Raw genomic sequence first — 19,420 nt, 5'->3', positions numbered from 1 at the left:
CTTCTCGTAAACGAACCTCTCTTGGTCTGTCTAGGCGTCCGCCGGCCTCCCTCTCTAGCGTGCGGACCAGGGGGCGCTCAGTCTAGCCGAACTTCGATGTTAATTATCCTTATATCCTCCGTGGGCTTGTCCGCCTTGTCAACTCGGACTTGTTCAATCAGTCTCACTACGTCCAATCCCTTGCTCACCTTGCCGAAAATGGTGTGCTTCATGTCCAGGTGAACCGCCGGAGCGGTGGTGATGAAAAACTGGGACCCGTTGGTGTTCGGTCCGGCGTTGGCCATGCTCACAATTCCGGGCTGATCGTGCTTCAGTTTCGGTGAAAATTCGTCTTCGAAGTCGCGGTCCCAAATGCTCGAACCCCCAGTTCCGTCTCCCAACGGGTCTCCCGTCTGTATGATGAAGTTCCTGACCACGCGGTGGAAGATCAGGCCATTGTAGTACCCTTGCTTGCTGTGCATGGTAAAGTTCTCGACCGCCTTCGGCGCCTCCTCCGGGTAAAGGTGAACGTAGATGTCGCCGAACGTCGTGTGAATGATAGCCGATCGCGCGCGTCGGCCTTGCTTTTGAGGAGTAGGAATCACGGCTCGAATTTCCTCGACGGTCGGTTTTTCGTTCAACACGTCCCTCGACTGAAAATCGTCACCCTCTTCGTGAGTTCTCCTCGTAAATAGGTAAAATCGGTTCTTCTTGTGACTGCACGCGAAAAGCGTGGGGTCCTCTTGAGCGTCTGCCTGCAGCGTTTCTAAAAATGCAGATCCAGTCGTCCTACCTTGATACAGCGCCAGTTCCAAAAACCGGTCGTTAGGCTCGTTGCACCCAATGATGCATTTCAGTTCGTCCGTATGAATGTTGACCAGTTTGATGCCCAACAGCGTGGGGTACATTATAAAATTTCCGGTACAATCAAAAATAACGTTTGATTTAGGTCCATACCCGCGTTTTTCTAACTGCCTTTCGATCGCCATCCGCCTCCCAAAATCCATGTCCTCCAACTTAAATGGGGAAGCAGGATCCTTCTGAATGACCGTGAGCTTGTTCAACGACTCGTCGTACTCCTTATAAAGCTTTCCAGTAGAAAACCAAAAAATTCGAATATGGTACTCTTCACCCATCGTCGCCAACAGCGACCCATCTTCCGACAGAGACATGCTCATCGGCGGCGACCTGGTCTTCGTAAAATACTGAATGTAATCCGTGTCGGACTTGTACCTCCAGTCGACGTTGAGAGGAGGCTTCAGAGTCTCCGGGTTCCAGTACTCGACCATGCCCCTTCTGTCTATCGAAACCACGCACCTGAAAGCCCGGTTGTACTTCATCAAGTGCACCGGGTGCTTGTGAAGAGTGTACACGCTTATCGGCATGACAGCGCCCGTCGAAGGATCCTTGGTAATCGACTGTACGTTGTAAATTCGAATGAGGGAATCGTCGTTGGAGGCGCACGCGAGCAGGGGCCTGGAGAGATCGCCCTGGTAGATCCAGACCGACGCGCTGGGGCAGAAGTCAAGCTTCAAAATGCACATCATGTCTGTTCGAAAATTAGTCTTAGCCGTCTGTTCGCGCGTACACTACACCAAAGCGACGCAGGAAACGTTCGCCCCCCCCCTCCCCCCGGAAGCACCGCGTACCAAAGCACTTTACATCGTAGACCTTCAGCGACTTGTCCGGAGACGTGGTGGCCAAAAACAGCCCGTCGTAGCTCACGGACATCGACGTGATCGATTCTAAAAAAAGTTTTGTGTAAGGACATCCGTGTGTACAAAACAGTGTACCGGCTGCCTTTTTTTTTGACGTACCAGAATGCGCTCGGTACTGCTTATAAAATTGTATGCCGACTGGCAGTTTCTTCCAGAACTTCACCTGTCCCTCCGAACTCGCTGTGATAACGAAGTCCGTCTTCGTCACTTCGATGTGAGTGATGGGCGCCCGATGCATATAGCTCTTTTCATACTGTTCCCTGTTAGGCAAGTGTTCGAGATAAACCGAGTAAAGTTGTTCCAAACACTCTTGCTTCTTTGAAAGTTTGTTGCTGCCGTGTTCGTTTGCATTCTGTGTTTTTTGCTCCATTTCCGCTGCGTCGACGTCGCCGTCGGCTAATTCTATTTGTTGGTCACCTTCCCTGCTTCTTTTCCTCTGGCCCTCGACGGCTTCCATATCGGCGGCGTATGCGAAATGTTCTTTCGGAAAACCGGCAGCAAAGGAACACAGCTTCGAGCAAAAAAATGGACTGACTCTCAAGACTTTCGAAGTACAAAACTACCTGAATAAATTTGGTGCCGACAATTGGCGGCTCGTCCCGGCAGCAGCGCCGCTCAACTGATATAATTCAGATACCTCTTACGTGTATCTGCATTTTCTACACCCTTTATTAACGCCTCTCTGTTTTTTGTGGCTTCTCGCACACTTACAAAAAAAACCTCTTCAAGACATTGATTTTTCTACTGCTGCTCAGGTAGGAAAAACTGGATTGTGTTTTGACCGTTAACCTCCCATTCGTACGCTGCCCAGTCAAGCCATTCCATGTAGTCGACGAGACGGAATATCTGGCCGCATTCTAAGCAGCAGAGCGGCTTGGACTTTTTAACGGTGTGCCACAGAATGTCGTGGAAGCGTGGACCAGCACCGCCTATTCCCCCCCGTCGCGATTTTGTCAAAATGTTTGTGCGTCAGAGAAAAGCCGCGCACGCTCGAAAAAAAAAAAGCCTGCCAGCCTTTCGTTGTTTGAAGGGGACTTTTTCCCTCACACAACGAATTTCTAGCCGTGAGCTTTTCGTACCTTGGCATCCAACAATGCGCTCGTTTTCGATCGAAGGTATCAGAACGGGTGCTTCCGGGGTCCCGAACGCGCCCTTGATCGTCAGAGGCCCTTGAGGAAATTCGTTGGGCAGCAGGTCCTCTTCATGTTCCAAGTTGAGCTCTGCGTGTGTGTCCAAAATGGCCTGTCTGAAGCGACCCAGGCGCGCTTCGCTCTTTTCTAGAATTTCTGTCGGGAGACAAGCAGCGTGAGATAGCCACTGGAAGTCAGTCAAAAGCTGTGCATGCGCTTCCACCGCCCCACGAGAGCACGAAAGAGACTTCGATTTTTAAGAGCGAGAAAAACAAAAAAACTTACCCTGTTCTGACAAGTCGGCGTTGGCCTCATTTGACCTGTTCTCGGCAGTGCCTTCATCATACAGGGGGTTTGGGTCTTCAGAGCTGAGCTGAGCGGGCCCAGGCAATATCACGCGAGTATTGTAGGCGTTGTCTGCTTGCCAAATCCTCGTTGTGGTGACATCCTCGGTCTTCTCGGCGGCCGCGTTGGTGTTGGTGCACTTATAACGAACCAACCTTCCGTTTGGTTGGCTCTTCAGACTGTTACAACGCTTTTGCGGTCTGAGTGCTCTGAAAATGCTGAATGACATATGTGTATGCTGTACAAACCAGCAAATAAATCTGACATAAAGGCCCTTCAAAAAACGTCTTTCTATATTTGTAGCCTGATCTTTTCGGCGCACTTCTATGGCAATCTGCTTGGTAGCCTGTAGCCGGCCACGACGGTGTTGGTCCCAAGATCCTGAGACTGTGCGCCTTACATTTTCTCACAGAGCTGCGGCCCGGTCCGAAAAAACGATATAGCCATTGATCTCCTCACTGCGCGTTCGTGCCATAGCATCGTCGACAACTTTCCGCACATCTACGTAGAGCATGTACGGCGCTATCAAAGGTGCCATTGGTCAAGAAAACGATGAGTCAACTCGCTATCAGGATCTTACCGGCCATTTCGCGTACGTCTCGCCCTTTTTCGTGCAAAACCACAGCAATTCATCCGGGATCTCCTTCGCGTTGGCGCCCCCGCCTCCACCGTGACCCCCCTCCTCTACGACCAAACTCTCTATTTGTAGCTACGCAGACGAAATGAAATCGGAGGAAGGCGCGCTGCCTCGCAGGCGATCGAGGCCTCGATTCGTTCTCGCTGGACTTCGCCAGTACGTTTTTTCTATTCGGCGGATCTTGCCGAGGCGAGGCGATCCCACATCCCAACCCCTCATTTTTTTTTCCCTTCCTCAGCTCCGGCAAGACCAGCATACAAAAAATCGTTTTCTCAAACATGTCGCCGAGCGAAACTCTCTTTCTAGATCCTACAGAAAAACTTGTTAAAAACAGTACGTTTGCGTTTGTGTGCTCTTTTTTTTTCTGCCGCGCTTTGCTTTTTTTGACTTTCCGACCATTCTGCAGACGTCGACAACAGCTTATTCACTCAATTTCAAATATGGGACTTCCCCGGCGATACCGACTTTTCCGACCCTAACCTCGACTCCAAATCCATATTCGAATCCTGCGACTCTCTCATCTACGTCATTGACGCACAGGACAACTACATCAACGCGCTCCCCCCCCTCGTCGCGATAATCTTGAGGTCCGCGCACTTCAACCCCGCCCTGCGCTTCGAGGTCTTCATTCACAAAGTCGACAGCCTGTCCGCGGACAGACAGATAGAGGTCCAGTGCGAAATCCAGCAGTGCGTCTTCGAGGAACTCAGCGAATCGAAGCTCGAAAATGTAAATGTCACGTTCTACCTCACTTCTATTTACGACTATTCAATATTCGAGGCCTTCTCTAAAGTCGTGCAGAAGTCAATTCCCCAACTCCCCACTTTGGAAAACCTACTCGACATCCTCAGCGCCGTACGTGCCCTTCTCATCTGTCTATTCCCCACCTCATGCACCCTCCTCACTCACCCACTTCCCCCTGTCAGAGCTGTCAAATGGAGAAGGTGTTTCTGATCGACACGATGAGTAAAATCTACATTGCGACCGACTCCAACCCCGTCGACATGCAAACGCTCGAGCTGTGCTCAGACATGATCGATGTCGTTTTGAACCTGTCATCGATTTACAGCGGCAAGGAAGAAAGCGAAGCAAACCCGCTCTCCAGTCAAGAATCGAAGACGCTGTCCGTCATTCACCTCGACAACGATATGTTGCTCTATCTCCGAGAAACCCAAAGGTGCTTGGCTCTGGTTTGTCTGTTTAGGCAGGATCGATTCATCAAACCAGGAATCATCGAGTACAACTTCAGAACGTTCAAGACCTCTCTATTCCAAGTGTTTCGGGTGCAGTTCGAGTCGGTCAGCGGGAAGCAGGAGTTCGCTCGGAGGTCAGACGATTGACGCATCCTCTCCTCTAATGTTTCATTTTTTTTTTTTGCTCAACTTTATAGAAATAAAAAATTTTAGTTCACAAACATATTTTTTATGCGGCCCTCTACGTGCCACGACCTAGAGCAACCTGTTCGGCTCGTAGTCCTGCAAGGAGACCTCCGCGTCCTCCCATAAGCTCTTTATGCCTTCTCCGCACACTATGACCAGTCTCTCCTTCGAAAATATCATTGCAACGCGAACATTTTTCGGCCTGACTTGCAGGGACCCCAGCCCGACGCGCTTTATAGGGCGTCCACGATTTTTTTTGACAGATTGTGCGTTCGTCCTTCGGGCGTCCGAATACTCGGCTCTGGTCCCCGTTACTTGAGTGCCTTCTCTGACGTTTTGGTAGGACGCCCCGCAGTCGACGACCATGTCGTCTTTGGCAACGTCCTCCGGCATTTGCATTGATGCAACGTCCGAAGCGTGGTACATGTACTCCGAATCATCCCCTTGCTCTGCGTATTGGGCGGCGTCGAAGCCGCACGCTTTCGCTCTGTTTGGGTCGTTTTTGCGCGCCAGCGGGTCGCCCGCTTTGTCCTTTTGGCCGTAGAGCGAGAGGCCCTGCAGGAGGTGTAGAGGGCCGTCGTTGTTGTTGGATACGTGGTAAAATTTGAAGCTGCAAATGCCATTTTCCCCAATTTTTGTCACCTGCATGTAATATTGTATCTCTTCGCGACTCATGATTTCGTCACCCCTAGAGCTGGCCACAGCGTGAATACCATCGAAGTTCACCGCGATGGCCGGCTCGTGCACTCGCATGTTCGTCCTAGACCTGTCCGCGTATTTGAACGTGTGGCTGACTTGCAAGTTTAGGCACAGGCTCAAATAAACCACAGAGTAGAGCTTTATGTAGTTTTGTATGGTGTCGAAAAAAGAGACCAACTTGTCGCGCAGCTGTTCCAACGAGCGGCGACCTAGTATGTAGAATCCACACCCAATTCCAGGTATGTCTGTGTCGATTTTCGTAATGCTGGCAAAATAAGGATCGCCCAGAATCAGCCGCTCGAGTTGGGAAATCTTCTTACGCCTTCTCAAAAAGGCCCACTCTTCAAAGATGAGCGTGTGCATTTGCGGAGTTTCCTTCGCCGAGCCGAACGTGAAGTCGTCCTCGGCTCTGACCCAAGCTTTGAAGTGCTTGTGCTTGTCGTTGAAGGATCCCTGAAACAACTTCGGCTCCTCGTTCAAAAAAAGGTTGAGCGCAACAAACGCGGAACTGTTTTCGGATCCCGAATAAACTTTGTGGACCGTTATTTTAGACACATCTCCGTAGTTCATAGACAGCTTATTCGACGTTTTGTTTCTGATATCGGTGTATTGCCAAATTAGGCGTTTCTTTGAGTGATGGAATTTCGCCAGAATTTCCACCTCGTCACTCGCATCCGCGACCCAATTTCCTATGACGATGTATCTGGGCTTCAGCGTGGTCGCGTTCGCAAACGGCTTGGATATGTCGCTCAGGTCGATTACGGGCTTCGAAGTGCTTCTTATGGCGTCATCGCAGTGAAGAGGTAAATTTTTTTTTTTTTGTTTCGCATCTGCGTCTGTACTGAACATGGGATACATCGTCTCTTGGCCGCTTCGACTCGTCTCCAACAGCTTTTGTTCCTTGAAAAGAAATATCTCGTCTTGGATGCGCTGGCTGTCTGGGTAGTTTTTGTCCTTCAGGTATGGAAATTTTTTGAGGCAGGATTTGTAATTCCCAGCATCGTCGTCTATGTAAACATTTCTCAGAGCCAAGTCGGACCGAATGTACAGCTCGGCCAGGTGCTTGAAAAAAGGGAATTCGGACGTCGAGTAGCCCCTGGGCATTTGCTTGGTAGGTAAAAACGAGACTACAGCGCTCACCTTCTTTCGGGCCGGAGTAAGCCTTTCGACTTCGCTGTTCGATTCGTCTGAAAGAAATTTTTCTGAAATTTTCGCTCTGTAGTCTTTCAGCGACACCCATTGTGACGTGTTTTCAGACTTTTTCTCGCCATGGGCTGTGTCCATCTCCAGGCCATGCCACCTTTCTTGCCTAATGATCCCGTGAATCGCATCCGCAGGACGCCAGTTCCTATAGGCCGAATGGAATGCGAGCGTTTCGATTTTCGCCGTAATGGACGGGACGCCGTACAGGGTAGTGTTCATTTTTTCGAGCAATGGCAAATACCTCTTCGCCCTCGCAATAACCGCCACCAGCTCCTGAACGTGCTGATCGTATTTTCTGCAACAGCTCTGCAGCACTTCGAGTACGGAACATTTCTCGTTTTTTTTTGAGTCGTCTTTTATGATCTGCTCTGCTGAAGAAATGAAGCAATGGATACTACACAATTCCAGCTCGAGTTGAAATCCCTGCCACATAATCTCCTTGACGGATACAATCACGTCCTCTGGAGAGGAAACGTCATCCAAAGGTTCAAACAAGACTTCGCCCTGGTGTACTACAGAGCCTAGAGATGAAGAGGGCGACTGTATCGGACTGCCTGACGTCAAATTCAGTTGGATTGAAGCAAATATGTCTGTATCTTGCTGCTTCGATTCCATAGCAAAGACTCTACACCGTTCTGCATAGATTTTTTTTTGAAGGTCAATGGGTGATTCGTCTGGCTGCTGTAATGCGATGGCTCTGCCAAAATTGTGGGGCGCTAAAACTTCAGAACTGCTAAAACTAGAATTCATATATAACTCTATCGGCTGCTCCTCAAGAGGATAAATAGGGTGACCCTGCATTATATCTGCTGTGAGCGGCGTCCACACTTTACCCTTCTTAGAGGTACATTATTGCCTTTGGCATTCTTAATACTAAAATAAAACCAAAGAGGAAATTTAAAAAAATTTGAATTTTGTGTGCGTGTAAGGTCGGACTTTCGAGGTCGTCAAAGGTCCTCTCATTCACGTGGCGTCGATCCGTTACACGTGTCACTGTCCGTGACTCCCTAGTCCTCGAATACGTTTTGGAATACCTGTATTTCGATTTGCTATATTTGCCACATACACTGGTAAATACGCTGGGCTGGACAATCGATGCAGTTTCTTTTGAGCAAGTCGGGACTCGCTGGGATCGGCTAGTAGCGATTGTAGGATTATAGTTCGATATCGGCGCAGAGACTAGGAAAAAAATATCTAACCGAAAGTTATACAAAAAAAATTTTAGCTAAATGTGTGTCTAAATAGAAAAATTGTAGCAGGCGGTGTGTCAATAATATTCTTTTTGCAAAGTGGGTGTGACGCCTTTCTCTGTCGAAGGGTCTCAAAAAATAGGTACTGTGTGCCCGAGGGTGGTGGGTGAGGACGGTGGTATCGAGCGCGCATCGCGTACACTTTTTGCTCTATGTGAAGACCGGAGAGGTGACTCGTGATTGAAAATGTTTCTTTGAAGAGACGAGCTTGGCATTAGCGGAATTCTGGGCGAGTGAATCCTTCACAGATGTCAAAAACTCGTGCGTCGTAGCGGAGACGCAGGGGTTGGCCTTACCAACTGTCGCTTGAGCGAAGTGCCGTAAGAATGTGTGTAGGCAGAGAAGGAATTTTGTTCTTTTCCCGGCCACGTCACCACGCTGCTGATACAAGTGGTCTGTACTCTTTGTCTGGGGCAGTTGTAGGCTGTCGGGTGCGCTCTGAAACCAGCTCGTGAGCATGTGTTCTGCAGTGTTAGTCTGGGCCCGTTGGATGAACACGTGTGCTTGACTGTCATTTTGTAGGAGGTCTAGCAAGTCACTGTTACTACAACTCTCTGCACGCGGTAAAAAACTAACGTTTTCAATTAGTTCTTATGGATAACCTCAAAGCGTCTAAATGCGTTCTTTCGGACTTTCGGGATCATCTAGCTGCCATTTTATCGAATGTGTCTGGATTTTCGATGTCCCAGTGCAGCGGTCTCATAGAGGATAGATATGATGGTCAGCACGAATTTTCTGTAGCGCTGCAAAAGCTACGCATGCTCAAGCTTCAGGGTGACGTTTTGGAAATTGGCAAGCAGTGGTTGGAGAACGTACGTTAGCTTCGATCTGGCTTCTCGAAGAGGAGCGGGGAGGGGGGATTCGCGTTTTCTCGTCTTTTTCTAAGCCTTTGATTGTTGCTTTCTCTGCGATAACGAAATTTTAGTTCGTATTCGACGACTGGATTACCGGATGCGATCTCGAAATTATCGGCGAGGGGAAGAAAGAGCGTTCGTATTTGTTCTTCTCGTGCAACCGGCTCTTGCTGGCGGAGTTGGCACTGAAGCGAGTTTTCCTGGAAAAAGAAAACTACGGTGCTTCTAGTTTGTTTGAGGGGCAAAAAGTGTTGGTTGAATTTAGCTCCCCCAACATCGCAAAGCCTTTCCACGCCGGTCACCTGCGCTCCACGATTATCGGCAATTTCATCAACAACATTTACAAGAAGATGGGTGCAAACACCATCACCATGAACTATTTAGGAGACTGGGGGATGCAATTCGGACTTTTGGCTTTGGGCTACGAGAGATTCGGTTCTGAAGAGGAGCTCTCGAGAAACCCCATTTACCACTTGTTTGACATCTACGTCAAGGCGAACAAGGTCTGTGAGGAAGACTCCACCTTCAGAGACAGCGCTCGAGAGTATTTCAAGGCGATGGAAGAAGGAGACGAGGGAAAATTGGCCTCCTGGCGCCGATTTCGCGAACTTTCTATCAGAGAATACGAAAAGACCTACGATCGTCTGAACGTCAAGTTTGACGTCTATTCAGGGGAAAGCCAGGTGTGCGATGGGATTCCTGAAGTCTTGGACCTGCTCAAGGAAAAAAACCTGATTGAGGAATCCTCCAATGGGGGTCTGTTTGTCAATTTGAAAAAGTACAAACTCAACGTCGCGATGGTACAAAAATCCGACGGCGCAACTCTTTACATAACCCGTGACATCAGCGCCGCGAAGAAACGCTACGATACCTACAAATTCGACAAGTGTATTTACGTCTCAGCTTCTCAGCAGGATTACTACATGCAGCAGCTGTTCAAAATTCTTGAACTAATGGAATTTCCTTGGGCCTCAAAATGTATCCACATCAACTATGGGCTTGTGCTCGGTATGTCGACTCGAAAGGGGACCGCCGTCTTCTTAGACCAGATCCTCAACGAATCTCGAGACATCATGCTCGAAAAGATCCTCGAAAACAAAATGGGGAAACTGGAAGAGATAGAGGACCCAAAAAAGACGGCCGACATCATCGGGTTGAGCACAGTCATCGTACAGGACCTATCCGCTCATCGGGCTCGAGACTATTCGTTCGACTGGAAGCGCATGACGAGATCTGAAGGCTCCACCGGCGTATACTTGCAGTACACTCATGCGCGTCTGTGCAGCTTAGAAGACAAGACTTCCGACATCACTCTGACGGACCAAATCGACTATAAATTGCTTATAGACAACACTTCTTTTCAACTTATCTTGCAAATTGCTCGATATCCCTCGGTCCTTTTAAACAGCGTCAACAGCCACGAGCCCTCTATCCTGTTGACCTATCTATTCACCCTCGCCCACTGGATATCCACCGCCCACACCTCTCTGAAGGTTTTGCGAGTCGAACCAGAACTCGCCAAGGCGCGCAAGACGCTCTTCTGGTCGGCTCGCACGGTTCTGCACGACGGCCTTAAACTCATCGGCGTCACCCCCCTCATCCGCATGTGAATGCAGGCCGAGCACGGCGGTGGGCATTATCCAAGAAACTGCCGCGTCGGGCACCCCGCCCATCGCCCAGTCACGAAAATGTCAAATGTAAAAGAGCTGCGAAATTTTTTTTGTGAAATACAAAAAAAGTCTACTTCATTTTAGAATTTAAATAAGAGCAATAAGAACACGCAACTTATTTTGTTCTGTCTTCCCGCAGCTTACAGCAGTTGTTCAAACAAATTTTACAATGCCTTCAGATAATTCGAATGAATGCGACATTGACGCAAAACTGGGCATTTCTGATGTTGATCTCTCGAATAAGCGCGTGCTTATAAGGTACTGTCGGCTTTTTACCTCACCAACTTTTTGCGCGGGGTAAAAACCGTAAACTCTTTCTAAGTCCTCTTTTGTGATTCGAAGCGGCTCGGTTTTAACTCTTGAGCTTTCTGTGAAACAGGGTGGACTTCAACGTTCCTTTGGACGCGAACGGACAAATCACAAATACTCAGCGAATTGACGAGGCTATTCCCACCATTCGACATGCCCTTGAAAAGCGTACGTCTTCAGAATGGTCCGTAGCGTGCGGCGCTGCAGTAGTGGATTGTGGATTTTTTAACTGTCATTTTTTACAAATTCTAGACGCCAAAGTCGTCATATTGATGAGCCATCTTGGCCGCCCGGATGGTAATCCAGACTCCAAATTGTCGTTAGCTCCTGTCTCTAAGAAGCTTGAGGAAATTTTAGGCAGGTAAGTCGATGATTTTGCGGTTCGAATGCATGTTTTTGCGTACAATCGATTGATGTGTGCTATTTTATAGACAGGTTATTTTTCTAGACGACTGCGTAGGAGAGAAAGTTGAAAGGCAATGCAGCGAAGCGCCAGAAAACTCTGTGGTTTTACTGGAAAACCTGCGTTTCCATATGGAAGAAGAGGGCTCTGGTATTCGCGATTCGAAAAAAGTGAAGGCGAATCCTGAAGATGTCAAAGCCTTTCGCGCCTCCTTGTCACGTTTGTGTGACGTCTACATCAACGATGCCTTTGGGACGGCGCACCGTGCTCACTCTTCGATGGTAGGTATAGATGTGCCTTGCAGAGCAGCTGGGTTTTTGATGAAAAAGGAGTTGGACTATTTTGCGCGAGTAACGAAGAATCCAGAGCGTCCTTACTTGGCAATTTTGGGCGGATCTAAAGTTTCCGACAAGATCAAAATCATTGGCAATTTGCTGAAGAAAGTTGATGAGATGATCATAGGTGGTGGAATGGCTTTCACGTTTAAGAAAGTGCTCTGCAACGTTGCTATTGGCAATAGTTTGTTCGACAAAGAAGGTGCCAACCTTGTTAAAAACATTGTTCAAGAGGCCGAGGCCAACAAAGTGAAGTTGCATTTGCCGGTGGATTATGTAACGGGCGACTCTTTTCGTGCAGATGCAAAGGTTGGGTATTCAGACGACACTACAGGCATCCCAGATGGCCATCTTGGGCTGGACGTTGGAAAGAAATCTATTGAGCTGTTCAAAGAGTCAGTCGCCAGAGCCCGTACAATCATGTGGAATGGTCCATTAGGCGTGTTCGAGTGGGATTCTTTCTCAAATGGCACCCATGAAATTTTAAATGCAGTTGTCGATGCGACTAAAAATGGTGCTGTCTCGGTGATTGGGGGAGGAGATACAGCTACAGCTGCCGCTAAATGGGGGCTAACTAACTCAGTGAGCCACGTCTCTACAGGAGGCGGGGCCAGCCTAGAACTTTTGGAAGGTGCTATCCTTCCTGGGATTTCGGCACTTAGCTCAAGAGTGTGAGTTTTGAGCGGTGAGCCTTTCTATAGCATCATCTTTTTTATATGTTCAATACGTTACAATAAATTGTCTTCTGTTCTTGTTTCAGTACGTCAATTTTTTTTTGCTGCCAAATTTAACTAGGCTTAACTCGGCGACGTGAGACAGTCATGCCAAGAAGCGGTGTTCAGAAAGAAGTGCTCAAATTGTTTAGGTCGTTCTTGAGGGAAGTCGCTCGAAAGCCGGTTGAGTCTCGAGAATCGACAAAGCAAGTGATTCGAGCACGTTTCAAGGAAAAAAAGGCTATAAGGTACTTTGCTTTTTAGACCGTTTGTGGCATTTCAGCTTACTTCGGTTTTGGATCGGGACGCTTCGTTCGTAGGCTTATTCTTTCTTCTTTCGTTGAGTGTCTAGGAGGGACAACATTGAAGAAATTGCATATAACCTCGAGCTGGGAAAGCGACAACTTGAAGATTTCAAGAGTGACCGATTGCGTAGCATTCGTTACGTCTGAAATGAACATTTTCGCTGTACTACAAGGCCTTCTTTGTGGTGGTTTCAGGTAGATGTACCCAGGACATTGCTGTACTTGACGAGGGAGTACATAGTGGATTTTGAAATGTATCCTTTCTCTGACTTTCGAGAGGGCACGACCTGTGTTTTTGTGCCAAATTCGCGCACTTTATTCGCAAAGTTGTGCTGTGAGGTATCAGCCGCGAACGGGGATTTTTGCGCGAGGGATGTTCTGCGAATGGAAGCGTGACCAAGTGTCTGCAGTGAAGACGGAATAGTCCTTTTTAAGCCGTTATGTACTTTCTGTGTACTTTTTGCAGGTTTTTTTTGGTGCACTGCACAAAATGCGGAATTTTTCGAGGTGAGGACTAGCTGCGTCACAGAGTCTCTCTCATTTGCGCGGGTGTTGGCGCTGACTTGAGGAGGCGCCGGGGTTTGTTTTCGCGGCTATCCGAAACTCTGAGGAGAGAGTCGACAAAGGTTTGTTTCCTTGCGCAAATGTTTTTTTTTCGATTGCGAAAGTGAGGCTGGTTTTTCGAGGCGATAAAATAACCTGAAATTGTAGCTGAGCGCTTGCGACAAAAGCCATCTTATAGGAAATGCATCTATGGACTCTTTTTAGAAGGGCCGTTTATGTTTGGCAAGATACAGAAGCTTTGCAGATTAGATTTGCCGATTGTCCAGCGGTTGCGGAGCCTCTCTCGAGTTGTACCCTCTGCGGCGAATTCTGAACAAATGTGTACGCTAGATTAGCATTTTTTTTTTTGGAAACGTCCGTATAACAGGTTCAAAGATATCGAGAGTTCCATGAAGTCATCATATCTGGATGATTGATACATCCTGTACATATACCATATATAAGAGGGACCGAGTCGAGTGGTGTGCCAATCTATCCAAGTTATTGGCGGCAGCTAGAGTTAGCGATAGGAATTAGCGATCTATGAACTGAGACAGTGGTCCTGTCCTAAAACCTTAAACTCGAATTTACAGGCGTATTAACCTTTTCTTTCACGAACGATAGAAGTGTGCTTTGCATCCTCATTCTGAGTTAAGTAGCGCCCATCGGTGGCGATGTTTTTGAATGTTCTCAAATAGAAATTTGCTCCGCGAGAAGTTGATTTTGAACCCGTTCAGCGGTGCGAAGCAGATCCAGTCTGAGTGCCAACGTTTTCCCTTCGTTTTCGAAAATTGCTGTAATTTTCTCTCTCCTATTTGCCGGGCCGAAAGAGCCATCTAATTTATCTGGAATTTCTTCATTTGGCTTGTAGAGCTCTCCGCTCAATCCAACAACTAAGCAAAAACGTTCTAGAGCTTTTGCAGAAACGTAACTCTAGCACCCACCTTCATTTTGTCGCAACTCAATCCGAACAACAACCACATGCTTTAAATTTCAGGGTAACCCTATTTGAAACGATGGCTGAACTTTCTCCGTTCCCCAGAGGACCGAGTTGCTTCTTATCACGTCGCATATGTCAGAATTGCGGCCTTCTGGCTCTCGGCTAAGAGCAACACTTCAAGCGCGCTATCTGATTTTCGACGAACTCGATTGCACGCAGGGAAGGGACGACCGGACTTGATTTCACCTTGGCCGAGGACGCAAAAAGCAATCAAACCGTACAGCGCTCAGGCGCCTTCATTAGACGTCCCAACACGAATCGCCCTACAACATACACTGAACGTAAATATTATTTCTCAAAAAAAAAAAAAATAGACATCTGCTTCAATGCACAGTTTGGGAAATTTTGCGGGCCTGAAAGAGCCAGGGCTAAATTTCTCACTTCGCTATCCACAAAGCATGAAATTCACGCATTCTGCATCTACTTCAAAACGAAAATTTCACCCATGACCGTCTGTGTCTTCTGCACTTTTGCCAAAACAGAAGTGCATTTTCTGTCCCCTGGCGTCAAAAATAGCACTTCTGTGAATCTATCTGCACACGCTCTGTTTCCCCCGCATTTACACACACCTTCGAGAGTTCTGAATCGCTTTTAGTGGTACTGCCTCTTTTTTAAATTTTGGATTTCGAACCGAACTGACTGAGAGCTACCAATGTCTACACGAGCTCCGTTGAGCCCGCTCAAAAACGCGTCTCACAGAGACGTCAAAAACAAATAAATTTTTGTTCTCTTTTCGACGCCTAAACTTGAATCCTGCTTCTACGGTCGAGAGGGAGGCGCCATGTTTCCTACCTATAGGTACATCAAACAGCCTGCATTCGAGCGCACGCTATCGAGAAAAGAAACACTAGAATCTAAGAAAGATTACATGTACGCTTCTCAGCGACTTTCGTTTTTACCAAGAAAAATCCGTGGTAGATTTTATTTTGTATAAATGTACCCAATTCGTCTCTCTTTTGACCGTCTTTTAAAGGGACACGAATTCATATCGCATATTTGCTGTTCTCAGAGAGTTTTTCCTATATTTATCTAGGGACGTTTATCATTCCGACATATTCGTAAGTCCGTTTTTATCAGTTTTTAAGATCTTGTTTTTTTTTGGGTATCACATCCTTTTTTTACTGACTCGGCTGGCAAAACCTTCTTCGGGGGAAAACTCGGCATTTCTTTCAGCGAGGCCGGAAGAGGTTCCGTCGTAAAATACTGATGCACGAGCGCCTTTTTCGCCGAGATTCTCTTTGCGGGATCAAGCCTTAGTAGCTTTGTCAACAGATCTAATCCGGGAATGCCAATTCCTCTGAACGTTTTTCTTAATTCTCCGTCCCCCTTCGATGTAATCAAGTCAGAAACCCTCGGGTCGCTCAGCCAAGGACACTCGTTGGACCACCCCACCTGCTTGATGATCATGTTGATTTGTTCTACTTCGTCCTTCCCGGGAAAAATCGGCTGGTTCAAGTAGAGTTCTCCCATGATACAACCCACACTCCACATGTCCACCGATATACCGTATTCCACCCTTTCTCTCACAAGAAGCTCGGGGGCTCTATACCAGAGCGTGACAACCTCAAATGTCAGGGGCTCCTCATAGACGTCGCTCAGCGTGCGCGCCAAACCAAAATCAGTTAGCTTCAGCTGGCCAGTTTCGTTGTTGTACAGCAGGTTAGCCATCTTGATGTCTCTGTGGATAATCCAATTCGAATGCAAATAATCCAGCGCATTCAATAGCTGGTACAGCAAACACTTGATTTGTGCTCGAGTGAATTTTTGTATATGTCGATCGTTTGAATCCAAAATTTCTGCTAAGTCGTAGTCTAAATATTCTAGCACCAAAAAGACCTCGTTGACACGCGGTCCCACCGCGACCTCTATGAGCGAGACAATATTCGGGTGCTGGATGCGCGACAAAAGCTTTACCTCGCGTGCGGTCGTAATAGGCAGACCGTCTCGCTCTTGTACCATCAAAACCTCTTTCAGAGCTACCACTTCCTTTTTGTTCGATTTTCTGGAGGCCTTGTCTTAGATTGATATTGCAGAAAACATTTTAGCATGACCCGCACAAAAATTGCAATTGCGCGCCGGCAGCCGTCGAGCGAGGGAGAAGGTGTCGCATTCAGCGTATGTGAATGAAATTCACACACTGGCTGTGCTTTGCAATATTGAAATCCAGCGCTTTTTTTTTAACAGTTATACGCTCTGTGTACTTACATACTACTCCGTACGTACCGCTTCCAATCACACCGAGCTGGAGAGGGAATCCGCGATAGCCGTTAAAACGTTTGTTTTTGTCGCCTAACCAAAAAGCCTTCTTCTTTCGTGACAGGCGGAGACGGCCGAAGGACGTACAATGTCAAATTCGTCTATCATTCGGCACGCACCAGGGGTGTTCTTCCAGTCGATTTCATTCATCGCTGCGACGTCAACGATTGCTCCCGTGCTCAGGCTTTTTTTCTCGCATACCAAATCAAAAGGCCGGGAAGAACAGGGCGCCCGGCAGAACCGCTTCTTTTGATTCTCTTTGTGTGAGGTGATGTGTGTATCTTTTGATAAAAGGTTTTTTCGTTTATCTTGTCCTTTTGCGTGCCGCCCGTTCCAAATTTGTGTCCCCCTCCCAGTTTTCTCTGGCGCACGATTATGATAGTTCGGTGCTTGCATGCACGGTACTTATCTGGCCGACTACGCAAAAAGACCGCTTCAGTTTCCCCTTACCGCCGCCCCCCCGCTCGTCGTTATGCAACTTTGGGGATTTTTGGCGACATCCATTTTCAAGACAAAGGTCTTGACCGGATAAACAAGACGGCCAATTGGATCGTGGAAGAACTGATTCGGCGCGAAGTCGACGCCGTAGTTTGCCTCGGTGACGTCTTGAACACGAGAGAACAGGTTTCTGTCCGAGCTCTCTCGTCCGCTCTGACATTTTTCGATCGCCTATCTGCGATGCTCAATTCCTCCCCCGCGCGCACTGCGCCCTCTTTCATAGACGCGGCCGCGGAGAAAGATCCTGCCTGCCTCACGCGGTATCAAACGCGAAAAAAAAAGGCGAATCACCACTTTGTGTCTACTACTCAACCCGATCCTGCACGTTCTTTATGTCCTAAACCCCTTCACATTATATTGGGGAATCATGACATCAACCTGAAATATTCCAGGCGGTATTCCTCCCTCGACGCGTTGTCTATGTTCAATTTTAGTTCAAGAGGACTATATTTGCACCGAGAAGCGACGCTTGTCAAAGATTTGGTACCCGGAATTCACGCTTTGATGCTTCCTTACTATGAAAGTTCTGCCGATATCGCCAAGGTCATTCGCAAGTTTGCCAAAGAGCTAGGCCCGGACATGTGCGCTCTCACCTTGGTCTTCGGTCATCTAAGCATCCACGGCGCGCAACCCAACAACAGTCTGTATAAGTACCATGGCGAACTTCGAGCGGGAACGTTTGCATCTTTCCGTCGCACGTTTAGCGGACACTTTCACCACCACCATGAGCTTACCAAGAACCGCGTCGTCTATGTCGGGTCGCCTCTTCAGTTTAACTTCGGCGACGCTGGCGACACCAGAGGAATCGTCATATACGACACAAACAAAGACGACTACGAATTCGTTTCCAATCCCTATAGTGAACAATTCGTGATTGTGCCTGATTTCCAACTTGAATACGAGCTCTTTACTCATCCAGACCCGTCCGAAAACCGCTTCGAAGACAAATTCGTCCAGGTCCAGCTCACCACCGACGACTTAACCGACCACACTTTCAACCGCCTGCAAACGGCCCTACTGGACAGCGGAGCGCTTAGCGTCATAAAAGCAACTCACTGTATTGGACAAATGCTAAACAACGACCGAGGACCTTTGTCGAGCTCCCAAAACCTTCACCTTCGGCGATACTCCTCACTGCCAATCGAGTGCATCATTCGACAATTCATGACGAGCGTTCGCGACACCTATCTGAAGGACCGCAACAAAAACAGCAGTAATCGAACGACTCCAAAAAAAGCCACCCAAATCCAACAGCGAACACTTCACTTCTTAGAACAGGAAGAGAGCTTCGAAGAAATCATTCGAATCGGCTTGGAAATTGCACAAAAAGCCTCTACAAAAAAAGACACAGAACAAGGAGGAGCGACGCAGACAACGTTCCACGCCAGATTAAAATCACTGACCATTCGCGATTTTCTTGGCATTCAGAACGAGGTCACGATTCCGTTTGGCGACATGAACAGCGGCATTTGGTTCATCGAGGGTCCCAACGGTGCCGGCAAAAGTACCATATTCGAGGCCATTGTTTGGTGTCAGTTCGGCGAATTTCTTCGCTCCGGCATGCAAAAAGACTACGCCATCAACGACCTCTCGAAGGATTGTATGGTGCGGTTGGAATACGAGAACGGCCTTGTGATCGAACGCGCGAGACGACGCGGAAGAACCGAATATGTCAAATGCTTCAAACGAGTGACAGCTTCTTCTCAAAAACACGCCTGCCCTAATTCGAAAGTCAGACCCTCGCCGGCGGCTGCTCACCGCGGTCCTCGCAAGTCCAAGGACCCTCCAGCGACCACCGATAACAAGGCAAACAGCAGAAAGGCGGAAAAGGACGCCATCGAAATAGTGGCTGCTGAATCATCGCTTCTGGACAACGAATACGAATATCAAGAGGAATCCGAACTTGGCGCCATGCGCGATACTCAAAAGCAACTCTGTTGTACATTGGGCATTAATTTTGATATTTTTAGCAAATCAATTGTACTGGGTCAAAATATTGTGTCTAATTTTGTTTCTGGCAATCAGGAGCAGAAGCGTTCTATCATCGAAGAGATGCTCGGATTGGACAGGTTCAACGACTGGCAAGAAATAGCCAAATCCGAGCGTCTTCAGCTAGAGCAGCAAATCGCTGTATTCGAGGCCCAAATGAACTTGCTGAATCAGAGTTTGAACTCACTGAATGAGCAAAAAACTC

At 47.9% G+C, this 19,420-nt stretch overlaps 6 protein-coding genes across 10 annotated transcripts; 3 read left to right on the top strand and 3 right to left on the bottom strand.

The window, feature by feature from the left end:
• Nucleotides 1-15: 15 nt before the first annotated feature.
• On the bottom strand, nucleotides 16-1,708 carry LOC126326600 (uncharacterized). Its single transcript, XM_049995767.1, has 2 exons — nucleotides 1,629-1,708; nucleotides 16-1,528 (listed from the first exon to the last, which is right to left on the bottom strand). Exon 2 carries the CDS (start codon nucleotides 1,524-1,526, stop codon nucleotides 78-80), a length of 1,449 nt encoding a protein of 482 aa, XP_049851724.1. The 5' UTR covers nucleotides 1,527-1,528; nucleotides 1,629-1,708; the 3' UTR covers nucleotides 16-77.
• Nucleotides 1,709-2,277: 569 nt separating this feature from the next.
• On the bottom strand, nucleotides 2,278-3,433 carry LOC126326584 (uncharacterized). Its single transcript, XM_049995745.1, has 3 exons — nucleotides 3,113-3,433; nucleotides 2,777-2,983; nucleotides 2,278-2,626 (listed from the first exon to the last, which is right to left on the bottom strand). The coding sequence occupies exons 1-3, from the start codon at nucleotides 3,399-3,401 to the stop codon at nucleotides 2,439-2,441; spliced, it is 684 nt and encodes a 227-aa protein (XP_049851702.1). The 5' UTR covers nucleotides 3,402-3,433; the 3' UTR covers nucleotides 2,278-2,438.
• A 54-nt stretch (nucleotides 3,434-3,487) lies between these two features.
• Nucleotides 3,488-5,225, top strand: LOC126326540 (uncharacterized). The gene is made up of 5 exons (XM_049995687.1): nucleotides 3,488-3,764; nucleotides 3,882-3,965; nucleotides 4,048-4,142; nucleotides 4,216-4,664; nucleotides 4,736-5,225. The coding sequence occupies exons 1-5, from the start codon at nucleotides 3,685-3,687 to the stop codon at nucleotides 5,147-5,149; spliced, it is 1,122 nt and encodes a 373-aa protein (XP_049851644.1). The 5' UTR covers nucleotides 3,488-3,684; the 3' UTR covers nucleotides 5,150-5,225.
• A 3,131-nt stretch (nucleotides 5,226-8,356) lies between these two features.
• LOC126326588 (probable arginine--tRNA ligase, cytoplasmic) lies at nucleotides 8,357-11,024 on the top strand. 4 transcript variants are annotated; one of them, XM_049995755.1, is made up of 4 exons: nucleotides 8,360-8,422; nucleotides 8,541-8,733; nucleotides 8,929-9,152; nucleotides 9,266-10,932. In XM_049995755.1, exons 2-4 carry the CDS (start codon nucleotides 8,667-8,669, stop codon nucleotides 10,802-10,804), a joined length of 1,830 nt encoding a protein of 609 aa, XP_049851712.1. In that variant the 5' UTR covers nucleotides 8,360-8,422; nucleotides 8,541-8,666; the 3' UTR covers nucleotides 10,805-10,932. The 4 variants fall into 4 exon arrangements, with proteins under 4 accessions (XP_049851708.1, XP_049851712.1, XP_049851711.1 ...); XM_049995751.1 differs by lacking the exon at nucleotides 8,541-8,733 and having other exon boundaries at nucleotides 8,357-8,422; nucleotides 9,266-11,024; XM_049995754.1 differs by having other exon boundaries at nucleotides 8,360-8,733.
• Nucleotides 10,979-13,363, top strand: LOC126326590 (uncharacterized). 2 transcript variants are annotated; one of them, XR_007560765.1, is made up of 5 exons: nucleotides 10,979-11,122; nucleotides 11,244-11,341; nucleotides 11,426-11,534; nucleotides 11,605-12,872; nucleotides 12,977-13,363. XR_007560765.1 is itself a non-coding variant. In XM_049995756.1 (4 exons), the coding sequence occupies exons 1-4, from the start codon at nucleotides 11,034-11,036 to the stop codon at nucleotides 12,584-12,586; spliced, it is 1,278 nt and encodes a 425-aa protein (XP_049851713.1). In that variant the 5' UTR covers nucleotides 10,979-11,033; the 3' UTR covers nucleotides 12,587-13,363. The 2 variants fall into 2 exon arrangements, 1 of the variants encoding a protein (XP_049851713.1); XM_049995756.1 differs by having other exon boundaries at nucleotides 11,605-13,363.
• Nucleotides 13,364-15,364: 2,001 nt separating this feature from the next.
• On the bottom strand, nucleotides 15,365-17,001 carry LOC126326561 (uncharacterized). The gene is made up of 3 exons (XM_049995716.1): nucleotides 16,816-17,001; nucleotides 16,678-16,714; nucleotides 15,365-16,487 (listed from the first exon to the last, which is right to left on the bottom strand). The coding sequence occupies exons 1-3, from the start codon at nucleotides 16,876-16,878 to the stop codon at nucleotides 15,553-15,555; spliced, it is 1,035 nt and encodes a 344-aa protein (XP_049851673.1). The 5' UTR covers nucleotides 16,879-17,001; the 3' UTR covers nucleotides 15,365-15,552.
• Nucleotides 17,002-19,420: the final 2,419 nt, after the last annotated feature.

The sequence above is a fragment of the Schistocerca gregaria genome, unplaced genomic scaffold (assembly GCF_023897955.1).
Source record: "Schistocerca gregaria isolate iqSchGreg1 unplaced genomic scaffold, iqSchGreg1.2 ptg000994l, whole genome shotgun sequence".
NCBI classification, from domain to species: domain Eukaryota; kingdom Metazoa; phylum Arthropoda; class Insecta; order Orthoptera; family Acrididae; genus Schistocerca; species Schistocerca gregaria.
The sequence above is the reverse complement of the archived record's forward strand: the minus strand, read 5'-3'. Positions and strand labels throughout refer to the sequence as shown.

Coding starts and splice junctions, on each gene's coding strand:
- LOC126326600 (XM_049995767.1), bottom strand. CDS start 1,526: ATGATGTGCATTTTGAAGCTTGACTTCTGCCCCAGCGCGTCGGTCTGG.
- LOC126326584 (XM_049995745.1), bottom strand. CDS start 3,401: ATGTCATTCAGCATTTTCAGAGCACTCAGACCGCAAAAGCGTTGTAAC. Junction 2,984..3,112: donor CGCCGACTTGTCAGAACAGG/GTAAGTTTTTTT, acceptor GTCTCCCGACAG/AAATTCTAGAAAAGAGCGAA. Junction 2,627..2,776: donor GCGCATTGTTGGATGCCAAG/GTACGAAAAGCT, acceptor GGGGGGGAATAG/GCGGTGCTGGTCCACGCTTC.
- LOC126326540 (XM_049995687.1), top strand. CDS start 3,685: ATGTACGGCGCTATCAAAGGTGCCATTGGTCAAGAAAACGATGAGTCA. Junction 3,966..4,047: donor GTTCTCGCTGGACTTCGCCA/GTACGTTTTTTC, acceptor TCCCTTCCTCAG/CTCCGGCAAGACCAGCATAC. Junction 4,665..4,735: donor TACTCGACATCCTCAGCGCC/GTACGTGCCCTT, acceptor TCCCCCTGTCAG/AGCTGTCAAATGGAGAAGGT.
- LOC126326588 (XM_049995755.1), top strand. CDS start 8,667: ATGTGTGTAGGCAGAGAAGGAATTTTGTTCTTTTCCCGGCCACGTCAC. Junction 8,734..8,928: donor CCACGCTGCTGATACAAGTG/GTCTGTACTCTT, acceptor GTTTTCAATTAG/TTCTTATGGATAACCTCAAA. Junction 9,153..9,265: donor GCAAGCAGTGGTTGGAGAAC/GTACGTTAGCTT, acceptor ACGAAATTTTAG/TTCGTATTCGACGACTGGAT.
- LOC126326590 (XM_049995756.1), top strand. CDS start 11,034: ATGCCTTCAGATAATTCGAATGAATGCGACATTGACGCAAAACTGGGC. Junction 11,123..11,243: donor AATAAGCGCGTGCTTATAAG/GTACTGTCGGCT, acceptor TCTGTGAAACAG/GGTGGACTTCAACGTTCCTT. Junction 11,342..11,425: donor TCGACATGCCCTTGAAAAGC/GTACGTCTTCAG, acceptor TACAAATTCTAG/ACGCCAAAGTCGTCATATTG.
- LOC126326561 (XM_049995716.1), bottom strand. CDS start 16,878: ATGAATGAAATCGACTGGAAGAACACCCCTGGTGCGTGCCGAATGATA. Junction 16,715..16,815: donor TGATAGACGAATTTGACATT/GTACGTCCTTCG, acceptor TTCCCTCTCCAG/CTCGGTGTGATTGGAAGCGG. Junction 16,488..16,677: donor CGGTACGTACGGAGTAGTAT/GTAAGTACACAG, acceptor TATCAATCTAAG/ACAAGGCCTCCAGAAAATCG.